The 26739-nt window shown below is 44.5% G+C and overlaps 2 protein-coding genes across 3 annotated transcripts; one reads left to right on the top strand and one right to left on the bottom strand.

Moving 5' to 3' along the window:
- Positions 1–2588: 2588 nt before the first annotated feature.
- On the bottom strand, positions 2589–9193 carry Ggct (gamma-glutamylcyclotransferase). Of its 2 annotated transcripts, XM_038319186.2 has the most exons (4): positions 8932–9183; positions 5416–5561; positions 4033–4168; positions 2589–2954 (listed from the first exon to the last, which is right to left on the bottom strand). In XM_038319186.2, exons 1-4 carry the CDS (start codon positions 9070–9072, stop codon positions 2805–2807), a joined length of 573 nt encoding a protein of 190 aa, XP_038175114.1. In that variant the 5' UTR covers positions 9073–9183; the 3' UTR covers positions 2589–2804. The 2 variants fall into 2 exon arrangements, with proteins under 2 accessions (XP_038175114.1, XP_038175115.1); XM_038319187.2 differs by lacking the exon at positions 4033–4168 and having other exon boundaries at positions 8932–9193.
- Positions 9194–9280: 87 nt separating this feature from the next.
- Positions 9281–15130, top strand: LOC119807045 (pseudouridine 5'-phosphatase). The gene is made up of 2 exons (XM_038319189.1): positions 9281–9398; positions 13361–15130. The coding sequence occupies exon 2, from the start codon at positions 13378–13380 to the stop codon at positions 14068–14070; it is 693 nt and encodes a 230-aa protein (XP_038175117.1). The 5' UTR covers positions 9281–9398; positions 13361–13377; the 3' UTR covers positions 14071–15130.
- Positions 15131–26739: the final 11609 nt, after the last annotated feature.

The following is a 26739-nucleotide window of genomic DNA, read 5'->3' as shown; positions in this document are numbered from 1 at the left end:
GATGCCTACCGGTGTATTTCCACATTCAAATACGGGACCCGTATCTTCTTTGCTTTCCTCTTTTAACTTTGCTGTGTTTTAGGACCTTAGTAGTTAGTGTTACAACTTCTACTCCATTGTCGAGTATGAGGAGACTGAGAAGGGAAGCCTATTGCACTCCTCCTAGGTCCTCTCCTCACGGCCCTTTCGTTTTTATGGCGCTCAAGGCCTCCTCCTCTTATTATTTCTTTTCCGTTTATTTTGTTTATTTTCTTCGTTATTTTGGGCAGGATGGCTGATAATTCTATTTATTTATTTTGACTTTTCCTTCTGTCTTACTTTGCCCTTATTCTTAGAGATTCTGGGGGTGTCTGGTTTTGGTTTCTTGTCTTCATGAAACATGCTTTCTCTGGTCTCCACCATTTCTGATGGGTGAAGCAATCATCAACATTGCTTTCTCTCTCAAAGTGTTACTTCTCACTACTTCCAAGAAGTTTTGATTTTCCAAACTTTGACTATGGAGTGCTTGGGCGAGTATTTCTTTGGGCTTCCTCGAGGCCCACCCAGCTTCTTTGTCCTTTGCAAAAGTCAGGATGTGTTGACCTCTCTGCAGCCTGCCCTCTTCCTGCTTTTTCATGTCACAAGTCAGCTCTTCTGTTAGGAATCAACCAGGCTCCAATATCTCTTGGTTTTGCCTCCCACCTCTTGTGTTTTTCCCACACTGGCAGCTACTGTTCATTCGTTCTTTCCTTTGCCCACTCACTGCGGTTTTCTATCTCAGCTATGGTTTCTAATACTAAAATCACCATTTGGGTCTTTCTATCCTCTGCCTTACTGAGGCTGTTTTCCCTGGCTTTTAGCATGGTCCCGGGGCTTGCTGTGGCATCTCAGTGTTTGCTCAGTCACTACGTTAGGTGAAGGCATTTGATGAACTGGGCACTTAGGCTGGGTGGTGTACATTTTGTTGTCTAGGATGTTCCTGGTTCTTGACCATCAGTTGAAAGCTGAGTATACTGGAGATTTATGAGCCTCTGGGTCTCTTTAGGTCCTGCTTCAGCTGGCTCGCTCTGAATCCATTCTAGCATGGAGGAAGGGCAAGAGGAACCACCAGTGATTGATGGGAGCTGAGTCCCCGTGGCTCTGATGACACAAGCAGGGAAGGTGGTGCTGCCAGGAGGTCCCGCCCAATGTCTGACACACACTGGTGGTGGGAAAGTGGCCATAGGCTGTCTTACTATCCCTGGAGTGTGTGAAAATCCAGGCTCTCCTCTGAGCCTCTGTTGAAATGGTGAAGTTGGGGTCTACAGTGTTTCTCTATGACCGAATGGTGTGTTTGAGCTCTAAATGTTTTACATAGCCAGGCTGTCCTTTTCCTGTACCATCACTAGAGCAGACTGTGTGTGTCCAAGCATGTCCTCTTTGGTACTTCTGAGGTGCTGCCTTTCTTAGTTACAAACCTGAACTGTACGAGGCAAAAGAGAACGCAGAGAATTTAGCACATGGGGCCTTGGGTCTTGAGGCCCTACTGAAGTCTCTGCCACTTCCCCATTCAGTCTTGCCCTAGTTTGTTGCATGAATAATAAGAGATTTTAGTGGGTTTTGTGTCTGTCATTTTGAGATGAGACTTCACTATGCTGACCAGACTGGACTCAGGCAATCCTTCCACCTCAACCCAGGACTATACTGAGTGCTAGGACAAGCACACAGATCCAGTCTAGCTAGGTTGTTGTTCTAAAAATAGCTATAAAACCTTCATTTGTGTGAGTATGTTCACGTAGGGGGGGGGTGGGGGTGTGTGCAGATGCCGGAGGCCAGAGGCCAACCTTGGTGTCATTCCTTAGGAGCCACCGACCTCCTTCTTCAGGGTCTCTCAGCAGCCCAGGGACTCTCCAAGCAGGTTAGGGTTGCTAGTTAGGGAGTAACCCAGAAACCCACCAGTCTCTGCTTTTCCAGAATACAAGGCCACTCTGGCCTAGAGTGAGCTATGTCTCAAAAAACAAAAGAAGTCCCAAAACTTGATATGACTGCTAATACTAAGTGCCATGCTGTCCCAAGCTTGCAACGTTTCCTCACGAAACCTTCAGAATAAGCTTTAGTTACAGGTGTTTTCATTATCCCATTCACATAGGTGAGGTAGCTAAGGTACAGAGGCCCAAAGAAGTGCAAGTCTCACAACTGTAGAGTGGAGAGGCTCAGCTGGGCCTTGTGGCACAGGATTTATGTACTCCCAACTACAGGAGAAGCAGAGGCGAGAGGGACACAGGTTCAAGGCCAGCGTGGCTCCTGATCCACACTACTTAAGCAGACTCCCTGAGACTGAGGCTGCTCTGTGCAGTCTGAGGTGGAGCACTTGCTGGGAAACCCCTTACAGTCATGAATGCACTCGCTCCTCGAGGGGCAGTGTATTGTCTTTCTGCGTCTCAAAATTTTGTCACCAACTCTCTACAGTTTGCTTACTCTTACAAGCTGAACAAAAAAAGCAGAAACCAGAGCAAGTGCAGCAATGCGCCATCGGGCTGCAAACCTCCCCTGTGCAAGAGCACACTGAGATGCTTCCATGCGACTCAGGATGGAAATATGTCCACAGGAGAACACACAGCCATCACCACTTGCACACTCCAGGACCTCCTGGCCCCCTTTAATTGCCGAATTCTTATCCCCATTCCAATTCTTTTGTACAGTTGAAAATACGGAACTGCCAAAGTGAGAAGCCCTTTCACAGCACTGTTGAAAACCAATAGATCACAAACAGGAAGGTCCCAGATTCCTGCTTGCAAACACTAAAAACATTCCATACCAGCACACAGAAATACCCTCGGGTCCTGTTATGTTCCATACAGCTTTGACTCCCCCTTTTTGATGATTTCTTCCATTTCGTCTGAGATCTTCCCTTTATAGTCATTTGGTTCTATGGCTTTTAACTTCTCTTGATACTCCAGTGGCAAACCGTTTTCTTTTGCACCCATGCAGATAACCTAGAAGGGGTTAAAACAAGGAAGTCCTTTTCGTTAGGGGCATGCTTTAGTGTACCATAGCTTGGTCTGTACTGTCAAATGTCCAAAATATTGACTTTAGATGAATAAAGAATTGATACTTTGTTTAAAGAAAAAACAAAAAACCTAGCCACAGCCAGCTGTTCCTCATTCTGAGGGTGTCTGCAGAAGGGATCTCAAAGCAGCCTGAAGCATTGTCAGAGTATCAGTTCTACTCAATAGCGTGACTTAAAATGTTTTATATTAAGATGAAATGTACTGTTATAGTATAAGATTTATGTATGTTTTAAGAAAAATTACAATCTTTTTGTTTGTTTGTTTTTTAGAGACAGGGTTTCTCTGTGTTACAGTCCTAGCTATCCTGGAACTAGTTCTTGAAGACCAGAACTGGCCTCGAACTCACAGAGATCCACCTGCCTCTGCCTCCCAAGTGCTGGGATTAAAGACATGTGCCACCACTGCCTGGCAAAAAATTACAACCTTTAAAAAAAAAAAAAAAAACAGCTGTCAATGCCACTATCTACTTCTGCTTAGAAGAGACACAGAAGACAAGGGATTGCCAAGACCCTGACCAGGCTGATCTCTGGGCACCATGCCAGAGGCTCAGCACCTGTAGTTACCCTCTACATCAGCCAGGTCTCCACAGGCCACACAAGGCACCTAACCTCGGGTTTCTACCAAGGGGCATCCGGCCTCATCCCACTTGGATCTTGTGTTTTGGAGGGTGGATTCCCTGACTCCAAAAGGCGTAGTGACCTTTCCATTTAGGGAAGAAAATACTTCAGCAGCGGAAAACACACTCCCCCTTCATGAAAAAAAATTAATCTGTTCTCTGAGCTACTGCTTGTTAAAGAAAAAATTATAAAAAAAATATAGTATGTATAGACTATTACACATATATAATAGATACTATAAATCTATTAAAATACACTTTCTTATTTAAAACATTTTGATTAGAATGCTGATGTGGGATTTCAAGCTGGTAAAAGCTTTCTAACAGTGAAACGCCTCTAACTCCGCCCAGTGGAGTGAAAAGACTGCGCACAGTCCAGTAGCTCACCTTCTTATACTGTGGTGAAGGGGGAGCGCTCTCGTAATTCGTCATCAGGTAACTTCGACAGGTTATTTCTTTCCCTTCCTGAGTTGACACTTTAATTTCTATTACAACATATACTCCACTTTTAACTCCTTCTTGCCTGAAACCAAATGAAGAACATTTTAACCATATTTAGGAGAATGGTTTATAAGGTAAGATGCTTAACTCAAGTTGAAGTATCAGACTAACCCTGTGTCTGCATAGGCATGTTTGCTCACTAAGTGTCACCATGTCAAACATACACTTAGCATTTTTTTGTAACCACTATGCAGCCCCGTCTGGCTTGGAACTCACTATGTAGACCAGGCCGGGTTCAAACACACAAAGATCTACTTGCTTCTGTCTTCTAAGTGCTGAAATTAAAAGTACGCCCAGCCTTGATTTTGTGCACTACCATGTCCGACATGCTTAGCATTTTAATGTTGCAGTTGGCTTCTGGATCCATAGATCTAACCAACTTTAGACTAAAAATATTTTCTAAAACTTGGGTCTTAACTGAACACATGCAGATTCTTTTCCTGGTCCTTATTCCCTTAAAAGGAAAGCTGTTACAGTAAACTACACTGGTATTGTGTAAGCAGTGAAGTAACCCCAGATGATACTGCAATGCATGTGGGTACGGGCAGGTCACATGCAAGCGTGTATCAATTTACACAAGGGACTTAACATCTGTCGATTCTGTGAACACACATGAGCGCACTGGTGCACTCGTGCAGATCTCTGTGTGTTTTTCTGTCTGAAAACATGCTGCAATCTGCTTATTTTTACCTCTGTGCCCTGAAGCACTACCCTGAAGCAAGAGTGTACCTGCAGAGGAAGCAGAAGGTCTGCTTCCTCTGGCTGGAGCCAAGTACAGCACCCGACACTACGCTCTTTTCAAGGCCAGCTCTTCTGGTGGTGTACATCTGTCTTATCAGGCACGCCTTCGCACAACTCTGAGAATTTTAGTTCTACTGTATCTTTCAATGTCTTTACAAATTCTTACTACTTATTCAAGTGTAACCTCAAAGAATTGGAAAAAAAGAACCAACACACTTTCAAAATCAATAAAAATATGCAACAATTATAAAAAGCTTTATGACTTTATGCATTTTGAAACCAGAAAGATAATTTTAATAAAAGACAAACAGAATTTAAAAAAAAAATAGGGCTTCTGTCTTTTTGCCTGAGATTGCAAACATCGCCCTGACCCAATCAGTAAGCGTGCCCCTTGTAGATTTACGAATAAACCGCAGTTTCTAACTGTTACTAGCTCTACAGTATTAAGTGTATCTACAGCACATCCACAGATGCGCACCCTCACAACCACTGTCAGTACTATTGTAACTATAATTAGAAGCCACCTACTCATCCAGGGAACTCAAATTGCTTTTGTTCATTTTCCACACTACTCCCCACACTTCGTCGCCAGGACTTTGAAAAATGGTAGCTATACCTCCATGCCACCTCTCACTTGTTTTGCCTTGGAAATTGCCGAAGTCGAGCTTAAAGTCCTGCAAAGAAAACAAAGCAATATAGGATCAAAACCTATTTTAGCAAGAATTCCTCTCTTCAAAATACAAATGATTTGCCTTGAACTCCACGTGAGAAAAATAACCTTTGTTTTCATGTACAAAATTGTGGAAAATAAAGATAAACAGACCAAGACCCAAATCTCAAGGACTATAGATTCTTTCTTACTTTCCTTTAAAAATGAAGCTTCAGAACATAAAGGTATCTAAACATAAAAAACCCTTAAGGAAATCCAATATGCCATACAGTAGCTTTAGCTTTCATTTTTGCATAGGACTTCTCAGTCTACTTAAATGCACATGTATTTTCACTTAGACTGGGTGATGTTACATAGGGATTATAATATACTTTTCTGTCTGCACAGTATCTTACCTGAAAAATCACTGTATTTACCCTAAGTGAGCTGGCTTAGGGTGTATGAGCATTGATCTTCATGAACTATATCAATTTATTTTCAGTAACCTAAGAGCAGCTAATACTTACTGAGTATTCATTATGTGCTATATACATTAGCTGTTACTTTACATGGACCAGTGTTTTACTTAATTTACAGCAGAAAAATTACAGTGTAGAAGGATCAAGTCACTTCCCTAAAGTGTTATAACTAACAATTAACAGAGACCCCTTTCTAATTTAGCTTCTACTATCATTGATGGGCAACCAGAGTGAGGGCATCTGCCTTGTGTGGCCTAAGATGTCCTACGATCTCTTCACAGCACACAGGATGGACTAAATGACAGTGCTGTAGTCCTTTTTGGTCTATATTATCACTGTCACCTCTGTTTTCTCAAAAATTTTGTTCAATAATGCAGGGAAAATGCTGGTCCAAGTAACCAAGACCTTCCAGCAGCATACTGGGTATTCTAACATCAGTAGAAGAGACTGGCAGCATACTGCTAAAGGTAGCAGGCATTGATGTGGAATAATCCTTCCTTACACTTCCTTACTCTCTCATTGGTTAATAAAGAAGCTAAGACTGGCCTATAGTAAGGCAGGATAAAGTTAGGCAGGACAATCAAACTGAGGGTACTGGGATGAAGGACAGAGTGAGGGAAGATATCAGCTGGCTACTGAGAAAGCAGGACGTATAAAAAAATGAGGTAACAAGCCATGAGCTACAGGGTGAAGCATAGATAAGAAATATGGGTTAATTTAAGTGTAAGAGTTAGCTAGTAATTAGCCTGAGCTATCTTCCAAGCATTTATAAGTAGCATTAAGCCTGTGTCGGTTATTTGAGAGCAGGCGGCTGGGACAGGTAAACTCTGCCTATAGGCAGTTTCATTCCATTTGGTTCCAAGGTTCACTGCACTTGTGTGACACAGCAGCCAGCTCTCCAGCCCTTTCTTCTGATTTGAGGTTGACCTGATCTTCTCACCTCTTTGTCAACTCCTCTCTACTCCCCATCTTGAAATGTCAGGGTTTCTTGGGGTTCAACTTAGGTCCTTTTTGAATTTAGCAATGTTCCCAGACAGCCTCACCACCCCCAGCAGCTTCTAATACCACCGAATGCTTCCGTCATCTTTAAAACCAGTCCACATCTCTATTACGAGACACAAAAGCAATTAGAGCACAGTGATGCCTAACAAATGTCCACTAATATTTTCCTGTTCACCTGGCTGTCTAGGTAGTGTCTCAAACTCAATTATATTCAAAGTTGGTTCATAAGTTTTACCTCCCAAACCTGATTCTCTTCGGTAAACACTGCCACCATCCTCTACCTGGTTGTGCAAAAACTTGAGTCATATTTGTATTGCTTCCCTTCACACACAATCATCAACGTTCAATGATGTTATCTTCTAGGTATTGCTCAGAGCCATCTACCTTCCCTGACACCACCCTGCTACATCATGGTGTCATTATCTTTGAAATGAACGTGGCAAAATCTCAACTAGACTTCCAAAAGCCACACTTGCTCCATTTTGCACAGCAACCAGGATGCGCTTACAAAGATGTAAGTCCCGTCATTTGCTTTGATCCTCAGGGCCCGCATGAGATTGTCCAAAGGTCTCTGTGGTCACATTAAGACATGATACTTTCATCTCTCCAGTCCTCATGCCACATTTTAGAGACCCCAGCTACTTTGACTGGAACAACCACTTCCTCTTTTCTCAGGTCCTTTGAACAAGTATCATATCTTGGTTTCTGTTTGTTTGTTTGTTTTGCTCTTCATCTCTCCATTCAGGTCTTAGCTTAAAAGTTATATTCAGGAGAGCTTTCCTGAGCATGTTGGTTAGATTCTCTGGTCATATAATATCCTCTTCTAAGGCTAACCACAGCTATAATTTATTATTTATGTGATATTTCTTTCCTGTGCCCTGACTAAACATTTGAGCTCTCTTCTTGCACTCTTAGGAGTTTCAGGTAGACAGTACTGAGCATGGCTCCCAGTTTTCAAACTTCAAAGGCTAGAAGTTGGTTAGCAATGAATGTCTTGCAGTAAAGACATGAATACATGTTAAGACTTGGCCAATTAGGGTACCCAGAGAGGCTCTCAATTAGAACTAGTGTTCAAGACCATCAGGAACTCCACTCTAGGTTTCAGAAACTGCAGGGCTATGGCACAGGAGCAGGCAAGAGCCAGCTCCACATCGTATTTACTAGTTCAGCAGTGGTGCAGCCCAGGACTGGGCTGGCCCTCTCCTCTGATGATGGTTTTACACACACCAGGCCTGCCTGTTTACTCAGCTCCGGACTCTAGTCTTACAGGTGATCCGATGAGCTCGCTAACATCCTCTAACATCTTTCAACATCCTCCCTCCCGCCCCCTTTCTTTCTTAAACCAGCCGGTTTCTGCTGCCTGAAACCAAGAACTCTGACAAAGTTAGCAAAGATCGTGTGTACTTGGCTCAAGTTGTCAAAGGCACGACACACAATGGAACTGTACACAGGTAGGTCTTCCAAGTAGCGAGGCTGCTCAGTCATCTTTGTAAGCCCAGCACTGAGTGCCAGAAGAATACGTATTAAATAAGCAAATGAACTGTAGTCAAGAGCAATAGTTCACCAGAGTTAAAGTTTATCGGACAGGGACACTGAGGACTCCTGAGGGAGTGTATCCATACTAAAGACACGACTCCAGGTTCTGATCTAAGTCTCAAGACCAGGACCACTCAGATCTGGAGGAAGAGACAAATACACGGAATTTCACAAAACTGTAGGTAAAGTCCTGTGACAAAGGCATGCACAGAGTGGAAAGCAGCTAGTTCCCGACTAAAAAGCACCCATAGATGGCATCCGACAGGATGGTGGGAAAGGGCAGCCGGTGGAGGGCTGCGAACCCTGATGGTAGCCAAAGGTTCCCGAGAGGGGTCGCCCCTGGCCGGCTCTCCCGGTAGCGGGCACAACGGCACTGACCTGCAGGCGCGCCACGCAGCAGAACACGGCGGAGGGGTTTCGCAGGTGGATCCTCTCGGTCAGTAGGTTGCTGCCGTAGGCGAAATACAGGAACGTCTCCCCCTCCTGGCCCGCGTGGTCCTCACAGCCGGAGCTCGCCATATCTGCCAGTCCACGCCAGCAGCTCCAGGTACAGGCGAGCACGGCCGGCGCTGCCGCAGAAGCAGAGCGCCACCAACCACGGGTGAGCGCAGAGCAGCGGGCGGAGCTGTGGAGAGAGCGCGCTGAGGATTGGCTGCCGGCTTGCCGGCGTGAGCCGACTACAGTGATTGGTCCGTCTGCACCGCCTCCCGGATGTCCGGCCCCCTGCCTGAGGCTACGCTGATTGGCGGACCTAACGGCAGCGCGAGAGCGGCTACACGTTTCCGTGTTCTCCCGGCTTGGCCGCCCCTGGTTAGTCCGCTCGGTAGACTCCACGCACAGTGCAGGTAAGACAAGGCCTCATATTGCTGCCCATCCTAGCCTCGAACTCGGGACTATTCTCCTGCCTCCCTGGAGCGGGGACGGCTAATCCAACAAGCTTGGATCCTTCACTCTGGATGCCTGGGGTGCCCTTCCCCGTGTTCAGATCCCGACATGGGATCTGCTAGACACTTGACCTCTTTCATGTTTGCTCGCCGTTTCCTCTTTTTAAAAACGAATCACCCAAAACCTCTATGTTTTAATAATCTTGAAATGAAGATAGGAGTGCAAACTGAAGGCCTAGGGTAATGACTGCCATTGGTCCTCAGATACTGATTTAAATACAACTCCACACTGACAGGGGCCAGGATTCCTGGAGATTGAATCCAGGCCAAAGCTGGGAGTGAACAGTACCTCTTAGAAGAGCATGCTTGAGAAAGGGAGAATCCTGAGACAAGCAGGGTCCTTCCTAAAAGACTACCCACTAGACAAAATGAGAACAATTCGAGCCTCGAAACAACGGGAAACTAAACTGATCGTTAGCATTAAATGTATGTTATTGCCCTCAGGAAGTCAGCCACATTAAAACGGAAAAGAAAGCCAGATTGCCACACCGTTGGTGGTGAACATTTCGTCCTTGACTCTTAAAAAGTGGTTATTTAAGAAAATAGTCTTTAAGCTGGGCGGCGGTGGCACACGCCTTTAATCCCAGCACTGGGGAGGCAGAGGCAGGCCGATCTCTGTGAGTTCAAGGCCAGCCTGGGCTATAAGAGCTAGTTCCAGGACAGGCTCCAAAGCCACAGAGAAACCCTGTAGTGTGCTTATTCTGCCTTTCTAGTGCTGGCTGTATTTTTGGAAACCCAAATATACCAGCTAAAGGCAGGAAAGAGGGTAGACCATCATGATACAGTTTCTAATGAAACAAACTTTCTTGTCAGGAAGCATCAGTGGAACTGCTTGTCGGGAAGGCCACAGGGGTGTTTGTAGGGTTTCAGGTAGTCCCCCAGGGATCACTGCTAGTCATGGGGGAGGGGGACCAGGACCACCTGCGAAGCCTGAACTCTCACCTGATGGCAAGTCAATCTGGTCACCAATAAAGAAGACTAGCCCGACATGGTCTTCTGATATGAAGCAGCACGGAACTCCAGCATCTGCGAGTTATGAGCAACAAAGGTCTTTATCCGCAACATGAGCTTTTTATATCATCCCGCTTTTGAAACCATTCACGTGGAAGGAAAAGTGGAAACAGTCAGGAACACCTAGAACCTATCTCTTAAATTATTATGATTAAAAATAAAAGGGAAGGCTGGAGCCCGCTAGATGGATAAGCAGGCGTAGGCACTTGCTACCAAGCCAGAAGATATGAGAGAGATCTCCACGTCCCAGGAAAGATTCGGTTCCTACAGGTTTCCTTTGATCTCTAAATTATTGGAAATTCATAATGTCCGTACTGCAGAATACTGCAATTTAAGGCTTGTTTTAAAATTTTCCTTATCTAAATGTGGCTTTGGGTTTTTTTGTTTGCTTGTTGTTCTTTTTGAGACAAAAGTTTTGCAATGATGTCTGGTGTTGGGAGCCATGTGAGAGGAACAGCAAGCAGCTTCGGAATTCATGGAGTCAACATAAACAGGCTGGGTGAGCCTTGGAGCGGAGAGCCCGAGGACTGTGTGTCCTGGGGACCTCGTGCTGTTATTGAGTACAGCTCTGTTTATTGCCCTCAAGGTCACCATATTCTCTCATAATCTATGAGTTGTGTGAAAACTCTCTGAGTTTCTAGCCCCTCAATGGGCAGTGTTACTGGTACCTACAGTAATAGTGATTGGCCTTTTCCAGGCATTGATGCAGGAGTTGATTAATGGTTTAACCACCACCCTTGGAAAGAATTTAGAACTGGAAGGTGATGGTACACGCCTTTAAACCCAGCAGTCGGTAAGCAGAGGCAGGAGGATCTCTGTGAGTTTGAGGCCAGCCTGGTCTACAGAGTTCCGGGAAAGTCAAAGATACATAGAAACCGTGTCTCAGAGAGAAGAGAGACTTAGTAAAGTTAGATTAACGTGTTTTTGTTATTGGCTTTGATGTAGAAAATCTTGGGGAACGATTTAATGTTTAGAAAGGCACACTTTTAATAGTTGAACAAGGGATGAGAGCAAAGGCAGTCAGTCTGGTTATTACTAGCTGATGTGCCTTTCTTGCTAAAGATGAGTTGGTGATCTAAGATGATGATTAATTTCTTGTGCCCCTTTTTGCCCTGGCATCCTGGTATGATTTAATAGAAAATTCTTGATGAGTGGGTGTGTGCACTCTGAGGACTTAAAGTAGAAATGGCTTTTTATATATATAAAAGTTTAGATTAGTGATTCTCTTAGGATTTTTTTTTATAAGATTACCTTTTGAGATAAATAGTAAAATGTTTGGTCCTTTCTTTGTAACCACAAAATGCAGCTTGCCAGTAAAAGAACTGACTGAGATCCTTGCTTGCCTACACTTTGTTAATTTATAACAAGTTGCTTAGGCGTGAATGTACATGGGTCCTTGGGTGTAGAAGGAAGCGGTGGGGCTGCGTCCCGCCACCCGGCCGCCGGCTAGCTTTACACCTGAAATAATTACACGGAAACTGTATTCTTTTAAAACACTGCCTGGCCCATAGTTTCAGCCTCTTATTGGTTAATTTTCACATCTTTCTTTAACCCATATTTGGTAATTTAATGTAATTTGTTTTTCACCTGTATTATGCAAAATGTTTAATCATCTAAGGGAAATGAGAAACATGCTGGGTTGCTTTTTTGTTTGAAAGATTTTGCTGGGGTATAGAAGCTATCCAAAGATATATAGAAGGAAGACATCTAGGAAGAGCTAGAAGGAGAACAACTGGGGAAAAGAAGGAGAGCGTCAGAGTAGAAGAAGAGAACAGAGAAAGAACTGAGTAGGAGTGGCAGAAGGAGAAAATAAAATGAACAAGGAAGCTTTGGCCCCTAGAAAAGACCCTGCGTGTCTGTGCATCTGTCCAACAGTTCACCTGTTCTGTATCTCCTCTCTGGTGTCTCTGACCTGCTGAAAGAAGTAGTCTATACTGAACTTGAACTCTCCATCCTAAGTACTGGCATTATAATCCAGCCCCAGCAGATCCAGCAATTTAATTATTTTAAAGGTTATTTTTTTTCTCTTCTTGTACATCTTTCAGATGGCTTAATTTCATGGCTGTTAATTATTCTTTACACTTTTTTGTGAAAAAAATTCTAAAATGAATGAATAATTAATGTTTTCTTAAACTCTGAAAGTCTTGCTAATTCCAAATATTTATTTAGCTATCCCATGGAAAATGTGTGCAAAGCAATATTTCCAGCAAGGGGCAGTAAGTAGCAAGGTTAATTCCGGGTTTTGTATTTGTCAATATTTCAACCAAACCCAAGTTAATCCTAGTTAACACTCACCTAACCCTTGTTAACTGTGAGGCCATAGCCTAAATTCCTTCATTTACTAATTCACTTGTCTCTGCAAAAAGCTCTGTACAGAAGGTATTGTTATCCTGTCACAGGTGTGGACAGGCAGGCTGTAGTTGGCAATGACTGGATTCCACCACTCCTGGGTCCTGCTTCCCAGACTGCCCACCTTGCAGCACTCTGGATAGAATAGGTATATCTATTCTAGAGGTATAGTAGATAATATAATAGGGTGCTCTAACTATAATAGTTAATAATAACCACTTCCAGATACACCCTCTATTACAATCAAAGATATTATGAAACAACATTAGCCTCATTCACTTGATGATAATGATAGCAAGGCCAGATGTCTTCCAAATGCCATCTTTTAATCCAGTTGTCTTTCAGGTTTTATGATTGTGTGATAAATATTTTGAGCATGAACAAATATAATTCTCTGTATATTAACCTATGTGACTATACATTAAAGACAAAATAGCATTATGTCACATTATACAGGTGCTATTACGTGTTAATTTATAAATGAACCCCTCCATCCACCCCAGGCTGAGAAGGAGGCACCATGGCGATGCCCCAGCCTCGACTCTGCGTCACCCACCTCATCTTTGACATGGACGGGCTACTTCTGGACACGGAGCGGCTGTACTCGGTGGTGTTTCAGGAGCTGTGCGGCCGCTACGGGAAGACATACAGCTGGGAGGTCAAGTCCCTGGTGATGGGGAAGACGGCTCCAGAAGCCGCACAAATCATCATCGACACCCTGCAGCTGCCCATGTCCAAGGAGGAGCTGGTAGAGGAGAGCCAGGCCAAGCTGGCAGATCTGTTTCCCACGGCTGCCCTCATGCCAGGGGCTGAGAAACTGATCAAGCACCTCCGAAAGCACAGCATCCCCTTTGGCCTGGCCACCAGCTCAGGCTCTGTGTCCTTTGAAATGAAGACCAGCAGGCACCAAGAGTTCTTCGGGTTATTCAACCACATCGTGCTGGGAGATGATCCCGAGGTCAAGAGCGGGAAGCCGTCCCCAGACATATTCCTCGCCTGTGCACGGAGGTTCGATCCCGCTCCTGCCCCAGACATGTGCCTCGTCTTTGAAGATGCTCCCAATGGAGTGGAGGCAGCTCTGGCAGCTGGGATGCAGGTTGTCATGGTTCCTGATGAAAACCTGAGTAGAGACTTAACGAGAAAGGCCACCATGGTGCTGAGTTCCCTGGAGGACTTCCAGCCTGAGCTGTTTGGTCTGCCTGCCTACGAGTGACAGGAGGCAGCCTTGGAGTGCTGCCATGGGTCATGTGGCATCCCTGGGGGAGCACATGGTCCCTTGGGGGTCATGTGACTTCCTAGGGGCCACATGACATCCTTGGAGGAGGACAAGTTCAGAGTCCATGCCACTGAGGAGAAAGGGGAAGGCAATGCATGGCACCAGATCGAGTCTGCTTACACACTGCAGCCTTGTGAACATAGCCATCCCCACCTTTGTGGGCTTGGCCATCTCTCTGGAGTGTGGTTGGGTCAGTAGTTAGCAAACAGAGATGGCCCAGGACACAGCTTGGGTACAGTATGTAATAAAGTGATGTGGTCTATGAAGGGAATAAACATGCACACAAACACACAGCATTGTGTGACTACACGTGTGCCAATATATTTATCCATACATATATATACAGTGTATATGTAAATGCATAATGTTCCAGAGTGAAATCATATTTGTGTTTGTTTCCTTGTAATCTTTGTGAATAATGGCATTTTGGAAATGTAAACTCCCATACATATGTATATGGTATCATATGTGTACATATGTATATCATGCGCATGCATGTGTGTGTGTCGGGTGTGTGTAAGGATCATGTATATGATCCACCACTCTTCTCACCTTCAGGGTGGACATTAATGTGATACCAACTGATGGATGAGTCTACTCTCTCCCCCTGCTGACCTTAATGGTGGATTAGCTTCGTGATAGATGAACATCAAGAAATATCCTTCCTCTCCAGCCTCACCATCATCCCAGACACTCTCTGGCCTTGGACTCCGTGCCTGACTGAGCTCCATCTCTGCATATGTCTGTATATCTTTTATCTACTCCCTCATCCATGTTGGGGTGTTTTCTACTTCAAGGGAAAAAAATAGAATCTGATTTTCTCGACGTAACAACTTTATTTCAGCGTTGCTGATTACGTGTCTAGTCTGCTGTTCATTCCTCTTCAGAACAGTTGTGATGTCTCACAAGAATCCTCACAGTGATGATTTGGTTGTGGAGTATGTTAACGGGAGTCATGATTTTACCTTAAAATAAAATATCCTCCAGCCACCATGAACTATTTTAACTGTCATATGAATTGTGACATCTGCCTTTTGGCCAGTTTCAAGGCACTGTAGGTCAAGGTGAAATATATATAGTAGGGTATGGAGAGTCACACTGCAGGTAATTGCAGATCATGAACAAGTTCCAAGTTTAGCTGCCCTTGTCATGCCTTATAGGTCACCATTAGCTGCACACCAGAGTATACTACAGGAGCTTGTACTAGAAGCCTGAAAAAAGCTTTTTTTCTTCACTTGTACTTAAATTTTAGAAAGGACATGGGTTCAGTTCTTTGTAAAAATCTTGTAAATCGCGTTTCCATTTTTGTGAGAATCAGTTAATTATAAGTAAATTCGAAGCGTATCTTTGAGAGAGACGGGGCCTCTTTCGGGCCAGATGGGCTTTTTAAGGTGCAAAAGCCAACCTGAGACAGTCGCTCTGGAGTTCTGTGTCTGAAGTCAGTGAGGAATAAAGACAAGAGCAAAGGAGAAGTGAGCAAAGCAAAGGCAGATTGTTAAGAAAATCTGAGAAAACTGAGTGGGAAGGACACAAGGAGGATAAAATGGATGACCTGCCTGCATCGGGCCTTTTTATAGGACTTACGGCAGAAACTATACAAAGACTAAAGTAATTTCTATTGAGGTAGTTTAATTCTGTACGCAAAATATGGGCCAGGCTAGTGGGGCACCCACGCACTTTGGGCATGGCCTTCTGGCCCAAACAAAGAGCTGTCCACTAGCGGCTTGCCTGATTGAAGGAGTCACACTGTAGCCCCACTCTGCTCACCTTGGCCCGTTTGTGGCGATGCCAGCCTTAGTAGGTGTGGCTGATCTCCGACCTCGGCAGGAGGCTTGCTGCTGCTCTTTGGTCTCAACGTTAAGGCAGCTGGTTTGTAATTTAACTGCCGGCCTCTTTTACTTCCTGCCTATGGAGAGCTAGCTGCTGCCTAGAATACATTTAACCAGGCACGGGCAAATGGCCAAGTCCCAAGATAGAAGAGGGGAATGAGTGAGGGCCAGCATCACTGTCAGCCCTTCTCCAGCACAGCCCTTGAGATCCCTCGCACCTGTGCAGCGGAGTGGGGACTGTATGTACGAAACACTTAAATTACGATGGAAGTTTCTTTAGTCATCGCAATAAAGACAAACTAGGGAGGCAAGAATCTTTCTGCCATTTTAATTGAAATAAGTAAAAGTTGCCTTTTACTGATTTTCATGCTTTTGCAGGCCAGCTCACTCTTCGACTGTCATCAGTTTTTAGTTTTGTTTTTAGAGACAGGGTTGAGTCCTGGAACTCTAGTTCAGGCTGGTTCTGAGCGCAGATTGACTTTTGATCTCTCTCGCTCTCTCTGTATATATACACATGAATGTGAGTACCTTTGGAGGCCGAAAGAAGGCGTCAATCCCCTGAGCTAGAGTCGCAGGTGGTTGTGAGTGAGTGCCCTACAAGGGTAGTGGGAACTCAACTAGGGTCCTCTGCAAAAGCAGTAAGTGCTTTTAACTGCTGAGCCATTTCTCCAACCCCAAAACCCAGTCTTTAAAAGCAAAATGAGTGGAGTGTTTTGGGTAGGGATATGCTCCTGGGTTCTGTTTCATCAATGTGGTTCTGGGTACTGAGAGGAGATTCAGTAGATCAGAGACAGCAGCTACTGCGCAGTTGACAGAACGCTGTGTTTGTTTCTGTGGTGCTGAGGATTGAATGCAGAGCCTCTCATATGCTAGGGAAGTGCTCACGCCCAGCCTGCACCCATGGCCTAAGATTTGACACCTTGAGATGGTACCTGGGGCTGGGGTAGAGGGGGTGAGGCTGCAGAGAAAAGGGACTGACCTGGTTCCGCAGACCAGAGCTGCCGGGTGACTTGCTGTGAGTCCATGCTTGGTCCGTGCTCACTGCAGCCATTCTTGATTTTCCTTCTGGAGAAGGAAGTGGGGGTCAGTGAACAAAGGGGCCTGGTTTTCCTCCAGTCGTTTGAACCTGAATCTAAGTGGTTCGGCTCTGAGTTGGTGGAGGAGACATGGGTGAAGAGATAAAGATGAACCTGCAGCAGGGAATTGGAAAGCAGATGACAACCGAATCAGAGAAGGCAGGTGCAGAAAACATGAGCACATTCTGGTGCCGTCCCAGCTGTTGAGACCAAGCAGGTTCCTCCTCTAGTTCAAAGACACTCTTGTAAGTCTTACCCTTAAGCTACACTGTTAATGAAATAGTGGGCATAAATACATTATTATCTGAGACAGGGTCTTGCTCTATATTCAGCCTCAAACTTGCCATATAGCCCAGGCTAGCCTTGAATTTGCAGTCCTCCTGCCTCAACTTCCCAGATGCTGGGATTACAAGTATGGCAGCCACACCAATCAGTTCTTACGAAATGTGTGTGGTTTGGGAAAGCAATGTATTTAATCTCACATCAGTAATTTAGGGTGTGCCTTAAAGATCTCTGCCTCCCACAGTAAAGTGCACTGCTGGGCGGGCCTGCATTAATTCAGATAATTAGACATGTCATGCACCTGTAATCTCAGCACTCAGAGTTGGAAGCAAGAAGATTATGAGTTCAAGGACAGCCTTGGCTACACAACACAGTGAGACCCAATCTCAAATACCAATAAAATAAGAGGACTGGAGAGATGGCTCGCAGTTAAAAAGCACTTGTTGCTCTTCCAGAAGAGTTCAGTCCTAGCACGCCTGCAAGATGACTCACAATACCTGTAGCTTCGGTTCCCAGGGTTTTGACACCCTCTTTTGGCCTGCCTTGGACACCTAATTGTGTGTGGCATATACTTACCTGGAAATACACATACACACAAATAAAATCTTTCCAAATAACTGAGTATCTGGTCTGGAACGTCCCTCAGTTGGCCAAGTGCTTGTGCTCAAACCTGAGAACCTGAGTTTTTGATACCTAACACCCATGTTAAAAAAAAAAACAAAAAAACAAAAAAACAAAAAAAAAAAAAACCCGGCTAGGAAGCATGCACTTATAAATCTCAGCACTGAACGGCAGAGAAGGATGGATCCTGCAGGCCGGCTGACCAACCAGCCAGCCCCTGGTTCCAGAGAATGACTGTGTCTCAGAAAACAAGGTGGACAGCTCCAGGAGAATGACACCCATGGATGACTTTCGGCCTCCGTGTGTGTGTGTGTGTGTGTGTGTGTGTGCGCGCGCGCGCGCACACACACACACACATAAGCTCCCTCCCACACAGGGACACACATCCCTGAGCCCTCCCCACTCCACATACAAAAACCAGTGTGAACATATATAAATGATGTGAAGAAAAGTTGTCAGCGATTCTGTAGTGTCCCAGGTTACACCGTGTGAAATGAGCATGTACTTCTGATCACCGCAAGGATGTGGAGTAAGAAAGTATTGAGAGAGAATTCCATCTGTTGCCTGAAGGCTGGAATGAGCACCCGGAGTCAGCTTCCTCCTTCTCACCCTTGAGCAGCTAGTGTCCCACTCAGCTCTTCCCCATCTCCTCCTACCTCTCTGGAACAAAGTTCCCAGCCTCTCCCTGTCAGTCAGGAACAGCTCCTGTGCCAGTGCATTCTCTGATTCTGCTACTGTGGGAAGAAAAAGGGCCCGGGTTTGGGGTGTGGTGGGAATCATGGGAGGGGAAGTGGGTTTGGAGAAGGGTAAGTAGTTCCATTTCTACAAAGCACAAGATTCCTCCTAGGGAAGGAGAAGCAGGCCTGGAAGGATATTAGCACAGTTTATGGGATGACTTTGAATTTTGCACTAAAAACTAAGAAGACTTTTCAGGGGTCACAGGAGAGTCACTGTTTCTTTGCAAACAGTGTTCCTTGTATGCCTTTGAAAAATCCCTGGTGCTGTGTTCAAGATAGCTTGGGAGAGGATAGGCTGGGCAGAGGGCAGGAGTGCTGGAGACAGGATCGTCCCAGCGCCAAGGTCAGGCAAGCCTGAGCCCGAGAGGTGGTTATAAAGTGGGCTGGAGCAGATGCAGATATGTTGCTCAGCATTAACTTTATCACATCCCACCGTTCTGTAAAAACCTGTGGAACCATCTTTGGTTAATTACTTTACCAAATTGGGCTCTTGTGCAAGCCCGTTATTATCTGATTCTCTTCTGTCTGCCCAGCTGATTTGTCAGTAGCTGGCAAACTCTTTGGAGTCAGGGACCACACCTGGGATGCCTTCAGTCTTTACCACAGCATAGATGAATACTAAATAGTTGCAAATTAATTGATGCAGAGTCAAAAGGCTCTGAGACCTTGCTCTGGCTCCCAAATCCTTTTTCTCTCTGATGTTTCCAATTTCCCCAGACTTATGGAGAAACAACTGTCCTTCAGTTCTAAGCTAAGATTTAAGGATTTATACTAATGCTTCCACATATTCTAAGCAAAGGTGATCAAATATAGTGGTGTTGGTGTTACATCTTTGGGCTGGTGGTTTGGTTTGGCACATGGCAGGAAGTGAACCAGAGTATAGGTTATGTCTTGGCATGGGGTTGGGGAATGAATATGCTAAAATTATAGTTGCGGGGGAGAGGCACGATCGTTTTATGTGTAAAAGAGTTTGCTGAATAAGCCTGGTGGCCTAAGTTTATTAACCAGGACCCACAGTGAGAGAACAGAACCTGAAAATTGTCTTCTGGCCTTCACCACACATGCTATGGAGTGTCACCCCCACCCCCTGACACACACATTTGTACACACACACACACACACATCGATAAAGATTCCATTATTAAAATTCTAGCAGGCGGCAGTTTCTCAGTTTGTTTGATGGTAGCCTGCGCTCATGTTTTAAGAATGTTTCTGACAGGCAATTCTAATATGTACCTGGTAAGCTGCTCCCTGGGTGTCTCCATAACCATGTGCTTGGGGAAAGCACAGACCAGGCTGTTAGCTATGCTCGCCTGCAGGAAGGTAAATAGACTCAGCTAAATAGACCCAGAGTGGCGGGAAGGTGGGAAGCAGGAGAGCTGGCTGAACACAAGCATTTTCTCATCAGTACTGGGACTGAACGTGGGCCTGGTGGATGCCGAGCACTCACTCACTGCTAAGCTGTGTCCACTCTCTTTTTCCACTTTTTATTTCGGCAGGGTTTTAATATGTTATCCAGGCTGGCCTTAAACTCACTCTGTAGTTCCGGCAAATTCTGAAGTTGTGATCCTGAAGCCTCAACCTCCCAAGTGGCTGAGATTAAAGGCTGTGTCACCAGGTCCAACTAGGCATTTGATTGTTTTTATCCTTATTCTTCGTAGTTTGGGTACTTCTGAGGATTTTTTTTTTTTGGTCTACCTTTGTTACACACACACACACACACACACACACACACACACACACTGATGTTTTTCTGTCAGCTTAGCGGCTGCACACGAATCTACTGATAATTTTGTTATCATCTGCTGCCCCATAGCCCCTCAGTCAGCACCCCTGCTGGCCACTCGGGCGCAGACTGGCGGGGCTTCCTGTCCCGCAGCCCTGGCTCTGCTGCAGCTGCCATATATAGATTTAAGTTCTATTTATCAAAAAGATTCAGAAGTCAAAGGCTAGGATGAAAATCTGCTAGCTCAGAGAAGCTGGGTAGCAAGTAGCTGACCTTGCTTTTTGGCTGGAGACACTTTAAAGAGACACATCTCTTCCCTCATCCCAGATCCAAGAGAGCTCAGACTCTAGGCCCCGCCCTTTCCTTCCTGTGTGTCTTCTCTATCCAAATTGCTGGCTTCTCTATGGTCAATTCCAGTCGGCCAGCCACTGACTCCACCTCCTGGTTCAACCTGTCTATGGCTTTATTGTGCAGTCTCAGGGGTTTCAGAATGCAATCAAAATATCCCACAGTGACACGCAGTGAAGAAAGGGCTATTGCTCAGTAGTAGAGTATTTCCAGACAATAAATAGATAGAATGCATGTATTAAACTTACAATGAAATTATTTTACAGAATTTTGTGTCTCTATCCAGAGATCTAATGTCAGGTAGATAAAAAGAGGGTGAACACAGATTGCTCTAAGAGAAACCCACACAGTGAACACATTTCCAAGTTGCTCTGCCACTGAACACGCCAATCAGGTCATCAGTCTGGATCCGTCAGCCTCACTCTGCAGAATAATGAGACCTCATCTGGAGAGGCTGCAGTTGCTGTGAATACAAGAGCCAGAATTTTCCAGGCTGCTTTAGGAGAGGACCACAATGTATCTGCTCTGGATCCTGCTGCCAGCCTTCACAGTCACTTCCAGAAGGTTCTGAAAGAACCATGCAGCATTCTTTATGTCGTTTCCCATAGCCTTTGTGCTAGTTAGCTTTTTGTCAGCTTGACACACACTAGGGTCATCTTGAAAGAGAGAGCCTCAGCTGAGAATTGTTGCCATCAGATTGGGTTGTGGGCACGTACGTGGGATATTTTATTGAATTATGATAGAGGTGGGAGGCCCAAACCATTGTAGCCCCGGGCTATATAGAAAACAAACTGAGCAAGGAATGTGGAGCAAGCCGGTAAGCCATGTCCCCCACAGCTTCTGCATCAGTTCCTGCCTTCAGGTTTCTGTTTGAGTTCCTCTCAGGACTGACTTCCCTGAGTGATCAACCAGGACTGGAACATGTAGGCCACATAAACCCTTCCTTCCTAAGTTGTTGTTGGTCGTAGTATTTATCACAAGAGTATGGAACAAGCTAGGACAATATTGTCAAACTGAGACAGACGTACCACGGTTGATGACTGTTACCACAAGGACTGGCCAACTCCTCTCAGAGTATGAAGTCAATAGACCTGTTTCTTAGCTACATGTTTATGGTATTTGAAACACTTTAAATTCAGTTGACCACAATGAGACCAACTACATTGTTTGATCATTTCAAAAGTTAGCAGAAAAACAAGTGAAATTAAAATGTAAAAGCAAATTTTTGGTGTCTATCATCTGTTACTAACAATTGCAGCAGTGAAGTAGATTTACTTAATTGGAACCTCGATTTTTTTTTTTCTTGAGCATTGGCCTCATTTTTTCTAGAAAGAAGTTTAAACTCAGTCAGTTCTTAACATCATGTCTAATAATTAGCTAAGAACCTAGAGTTCTTGTAATGCCTCCATTGAAGGGGTTTTGGAATGACGTCTAGTTTAAGTCTTAGTAATCTTTTGATTGCTTTTGAAATTAGGAATTATGCTTGAGTTCTCTGCTTAATTAATGTGCTTGGAGTTCATGCTGTCAATCTCTCCAATGACTTTTAATTAATAATTAGCTCCTCTGAGAGACATATGCACTCTAGTTAACTATTTAAAAAGCAAAACCAAAAACCTTTGGGTATTCTCAAATCTTTCCAGTATAGGTGATCCAATGTTGGTGGTCATCTTTAATTTTTTTCTTCATTATTTTCTGCCTTCAAATGAACACACCTTGTGATCATGGAGCTACCAAAAGACAGCTCTGCTCTTTGTTTATTGCCCAGCTTATTGGCGGAAAAGCCCACGAACATCATACTGTATAGCTGAGTAGCAGAACAAATGGCTCACAAAATGTGCACTGACTAATGGGAGAAACAAGTGAATTCTGTATACTGGGAAGAAACTGGCTTAAGCTTCCCTAAAGCAATATGTTCCATGCACACAAGTTGGGCTCACGCAATTCTAGCCTTTGGGAATCAGAAGCAAGACTGTGAGCTATCAGCAGCCTTACAGCCTGAGCTGTGTATGGAGAACTTGTCTTTAAAATGAAACAAAACCACACGGGTATTTTATTTGCTTTGCAATCCTTCACAGCAGTAGAGATAAAACTTTCCCTGTGATTGAGCAATTCCACTTCTGAGGCCTATCTCCAAACAGACCGAAATAAAATATGGTTATGCGAATCTTCCTAGCAGCTGCATTCACGGTAGTCAGAGGTCCAAATGACCACCAAGGTCATTTCCATATAGGAATATTATTTAGCCAGAAAAGAAAATGAAAGGCTGATACATGATACAGTATGGATAAACGTATTGTTATTTAAAAGAAGCAGAGACCAAAAGTCATTTATTGGATGATTCCAAATATGAACTATCCAGATGGGTAAATCCATGGAGAGAGCTGATTAGGGGTCACCAAAGACCAGGAGAAGGAGGTATCACACTGGTTAGTGAGTGTGGACTTTCATTTTGGGTTCGTAAAAATGTTTGGGAACTGTAAAACAGAGACAGTTGTACAATGTGGGTGTATTAACTGACACAGAGTTATTTATTTTATAATGGTTAATACCATGCCATGTAAATTTCATCTCAATAAAGACAAACAACAGAACCTCCCCCTCTTAGTATTTGTGAGACTGTAGTCAGTGAGAATATTTGTGGCAACTTGGACATTGAGATCCTTTTATTTCAAGTGGGGCGAGAGATTTAAAAGATTTGACATGATCCACAGATGGGTCACTCTGTTCCTATGTACACTGCACTCAGCAAATGAGAGGCTCTTTGTTTTGAAATGGATGTTTCTAGAAGCTTTACCTTAACCCTGGAAGTCTTGGTGGACATTGTAGGAAGAAAGAATCAGTCATTGTCAATGTGTTTGACTCATGGTTGGCTGGAATTGAAAACGTGGAGGCCATAAACACAGAGGACTGACTACAGGCTCTATTTTCTCCTGAAGATTAGCATTGTTCATGGCCATGTGAAAGCATGTGCATCATGACATGTGAAGACACGTGTGTCGTGACATGTGAAGACATGTGTGTCATGGCCATGTGAAAGCATGTGTCATGACATGTGAAGGCACGTACGTCATGACATGTGAAGGCATGTGTTGTGGTCATGTGAAGGCATATGCATAATGACATGTGAAGGTGTGTGCCATGGCTTGTGAAGGCATGTGTGTCATGACATGTGGAGGCATGTGTCATGACATGTGAAGGAATGTGCATCATGACATGTAGGGATGTGCATCATGGCCATGTGAAGACATGTGCATCATGACATGTGAAGACATGTGCGTCATGGCCATTTGAAGGCATGTGCGTCACGACGTGTGAAGGCATGTGTGCCATGGCATATGAAGGCATGCGCGTCATAACATGTGAAGACGTGTGTCATGGCCATGTGAAGGCATGTGAGTCACAACATGTGAAGACATGTGTGTCATGGACATGCGAAGGCACCTGTGTTGTGGACATGTGAAGGCATGTGTGTCATGGACACATGAAGGCATGTGCATCATGACATGTCAAGACGTGTGTCATGACATGCTAAGGCGCGTGCATCATGACATGTTAAGGCATATGTGTTGTGACATGTGAAGATATGTGCATCATGACATGAAGGCATGTGAGTGTGCATGGTAAGGAGACCTATGGAGCCCATTTAATACTGAGAGCCTCAAAGCCCCTTGCTCTAGAACCACTCTGATGTGAGAAGCCAGTTATCAAGAGGGTAGGAAATGTTTCTCTGGGAGATGCACTTGCCTTGATTCATTCAGGGTGAGTATTTGATCATGAAGAATCTTTCACTAGACTCCCAAGTTGTCCAAAAAAGTTGATAACCTGCAATAATGTGTTAGATGGAAAGGAAAGATTTACAAATCTCTGCCCTGTTCGGTTCTGGTTGGTCCAGGCTCGGCCAGTGGTAGGGAACATTTTCTGACAAGGCTGACTCAGAAATGCTGATGGTTTTGCTACTTGCATGCCTTGAAGTTGGTTTAAAACTGTAGCACTATGTATAAAAATGCTCATCAACTTCTGTTTAATACAATAACAATTGCAGCCTAGCAAAAATAAGAATCTGATCGCAAGGCCAAGAGTGAGTAAGCTGTGGTGGACTTGGGTTTTCAGTGGTCCCCACTTTTCTCTCTTTATTCCACTGTATTGTTTTATGATTGTCAAATCGTGCACAAGAGGAGTAGAGCAGGTTGGACAGCTTCGGGGAATACCCATAATTAGTATGGGCACACATGGCCAACACAGGCAGGTCTTGCCAGGTCAGGTGAATCTTAAAACATGCTAGGGCTCCTTCATTAAAACATTTCAGTGAGTGCCAATATTGATCCTCCTCTCTTGCTGCAAATAAAATTCCTTCTGAATTCCAGTCACAAGAGCTTGTTGGCTTAGCAAGCTCGGCTCCCTTGTGTAAGGTAATTTTCTGTGCTGTCAAGCAGTTAAGAATTTTCTCAGCGTACTTAATCACTAGTGAATTGATAGTGACTAATTAGATTATTGCTCTTTGCTGTTCCAAGTCCTTCTGCCATTTTGGATTAGTGTGTACAGTGTCTGATGGTCCCCGAACCGTTCCAAAGTAAGCCAAGAACTAAGAACACTGGTCTGGTGTGGAACAAGGTGCAGGATGCAGTTTCTTAACTAAGAGTAATGTAAAAAGGTTGAAAGGTGGCAAAGACACTTTAAAAAATTGTGTCGCTGAGAATGGAACCCTGAGCCTCACGTGTTGGTGGCAGGGGAGTTACCGCTGGGTCACATCCCCAGCCCTGAAGAGATCGTTACTATTAAGGAAGACTGTCGTTCACCTGGTTTTAAAATGACAAAAAATGAAAAGAGTCAGGAAGAAAATTGGAATTTATATTTTTTTTCTTGAATTTTATCACTCCTGTAAATATAATCTCTTTTGTAGAGTTGTTTTGTATCTAATTTCACTCACCTGTTATAACAAAGATAAACTCAAAGACTGAACACCCAGCAAGATACTGAGAAGCACTTTTACAAGCAAACCAGAGAAACCGAAGCTGTGGCCGTTCTGGCAGGAAGGAAGACACCTAAAGAAGGGAACTGTCCTCCCATGCTATTGGGCTGTTGGAACAGTGATCCCAACAGAACTGGAGTTTCCCCTGAAATTCTGTGCTAGGAGACCGGAAAGCCTGGGGCCAGCCAGAGGGGTAGCCTACTTATCTCCCAGGAAGAAATTTCGGACCACCTTCCAGGGAAGATGTGGAGTAGAGGCAGTGATGGGTGGGACCACACCTTGACCAGCGCCGCTTAAATATCAGACAACAAGTCAGATATTTAACTTAAATCTCTTGTCAGAACCCTAAAGATGGATTTAGGGTGTATTATTCCTTGCCCTGACAAAAAGGGGCAAAAGGTTATTTTGTTTTACAGTCAGAGGGTACATCCCTTGTGGTGGGAAGTCTTAGATGGCAGGAGCTGGAGGTCACATTGCATCCACAGTCAGGAAACAGGGAGTAATGGGTGCTGATGACTGGCTCCTTTGACATGGCATTCATAGTTTGGAAGCAGAGGGCAATGGGTGGTGACGCTCAGCTCCCTCTCTTCTTTTCATCGGTGGCAGTCAACATGATCTTTCTAGCTTAGTTATTCTAGTCTGGGTAAACCTTACAAACGTACCTAGAAGGCTAATCTAATTTTAATAACATCTTACAGGCAAGCCCAGGGCCGATCTAGGCAATCCAGGTGTCTGTCAAACTGACCATCAGCCTGCACCGGAGCCACTGGCCACCCTGAAGCAATCTCCTTCCTCTACTTTCCACCATTATCTGTGTCTTTATACACTGAGAAGACGCAGCTAAATCTAGCTTGGTAGGGTCGCAGGAGTCCAGGTTCTAACCTGAACAATTCCTGAAACAAAGTACCAAAAGAAGGCCTGTGGAACTGGGCATAGGAGTTCCCACTCCTAATCCCATCTAGCTCCAGGGAGGCAAAGACAGGAGAATCAAGAGCCCCAGGCCAGCCTGAGCTACCTG

The sequence above is a fragment of the Arvicola amphibius genome, chromosome 2, assembly GCF_903992535.2.
Source record: "Arvicola amphibius chromosome 2, mArvAmp1.2, whole genome shotgun sequence".
NCBI classification, from domain to species: Eukaryota; Metazoa; Chordata; class Mammalia; order Rodentia; family Cricetidae; genus Arvicola; species Arvicola amphibius.
The sequence above is the reverse complement of the archived record's forward strand: the minus strand, read 5'-3'. Positions and strand labels throughout refer to the sequence as shown.

Excerpts from the sequence above, each read along its gene's own strand:
- Ggct (XM_038319186.2), bottom strand. The coding sequence starts at position 9,072 with ATGGCGAGCTCCGGCTGTGAGGACCACGCGGGCCAGGAGGGGGAGACG. Across the intron at positions 5,562-8,931 it reads GCTGCGTGGCGCGCCTGCAG|GACTTTAAGCTCGACTTCGG; the intron begins GTCAGTGCCGTT and ends TTTTCTTTGCAG. Across the intron at positions 2,955-4,032 it reads CTTCACCACAGTATAAGAAG|GTTATCTGCATGGGTGCAAA; the intron begins GTGAGCTACTGG and ends AACCCCTTCTAG.
- LOC119807045 (XM_038319189.1), top strand. The coding sequence starts at position 13,378 with ATGGCGATGCCCCAGCCTCGACTCTGCGTCACCCACCTCATCTTTGAC.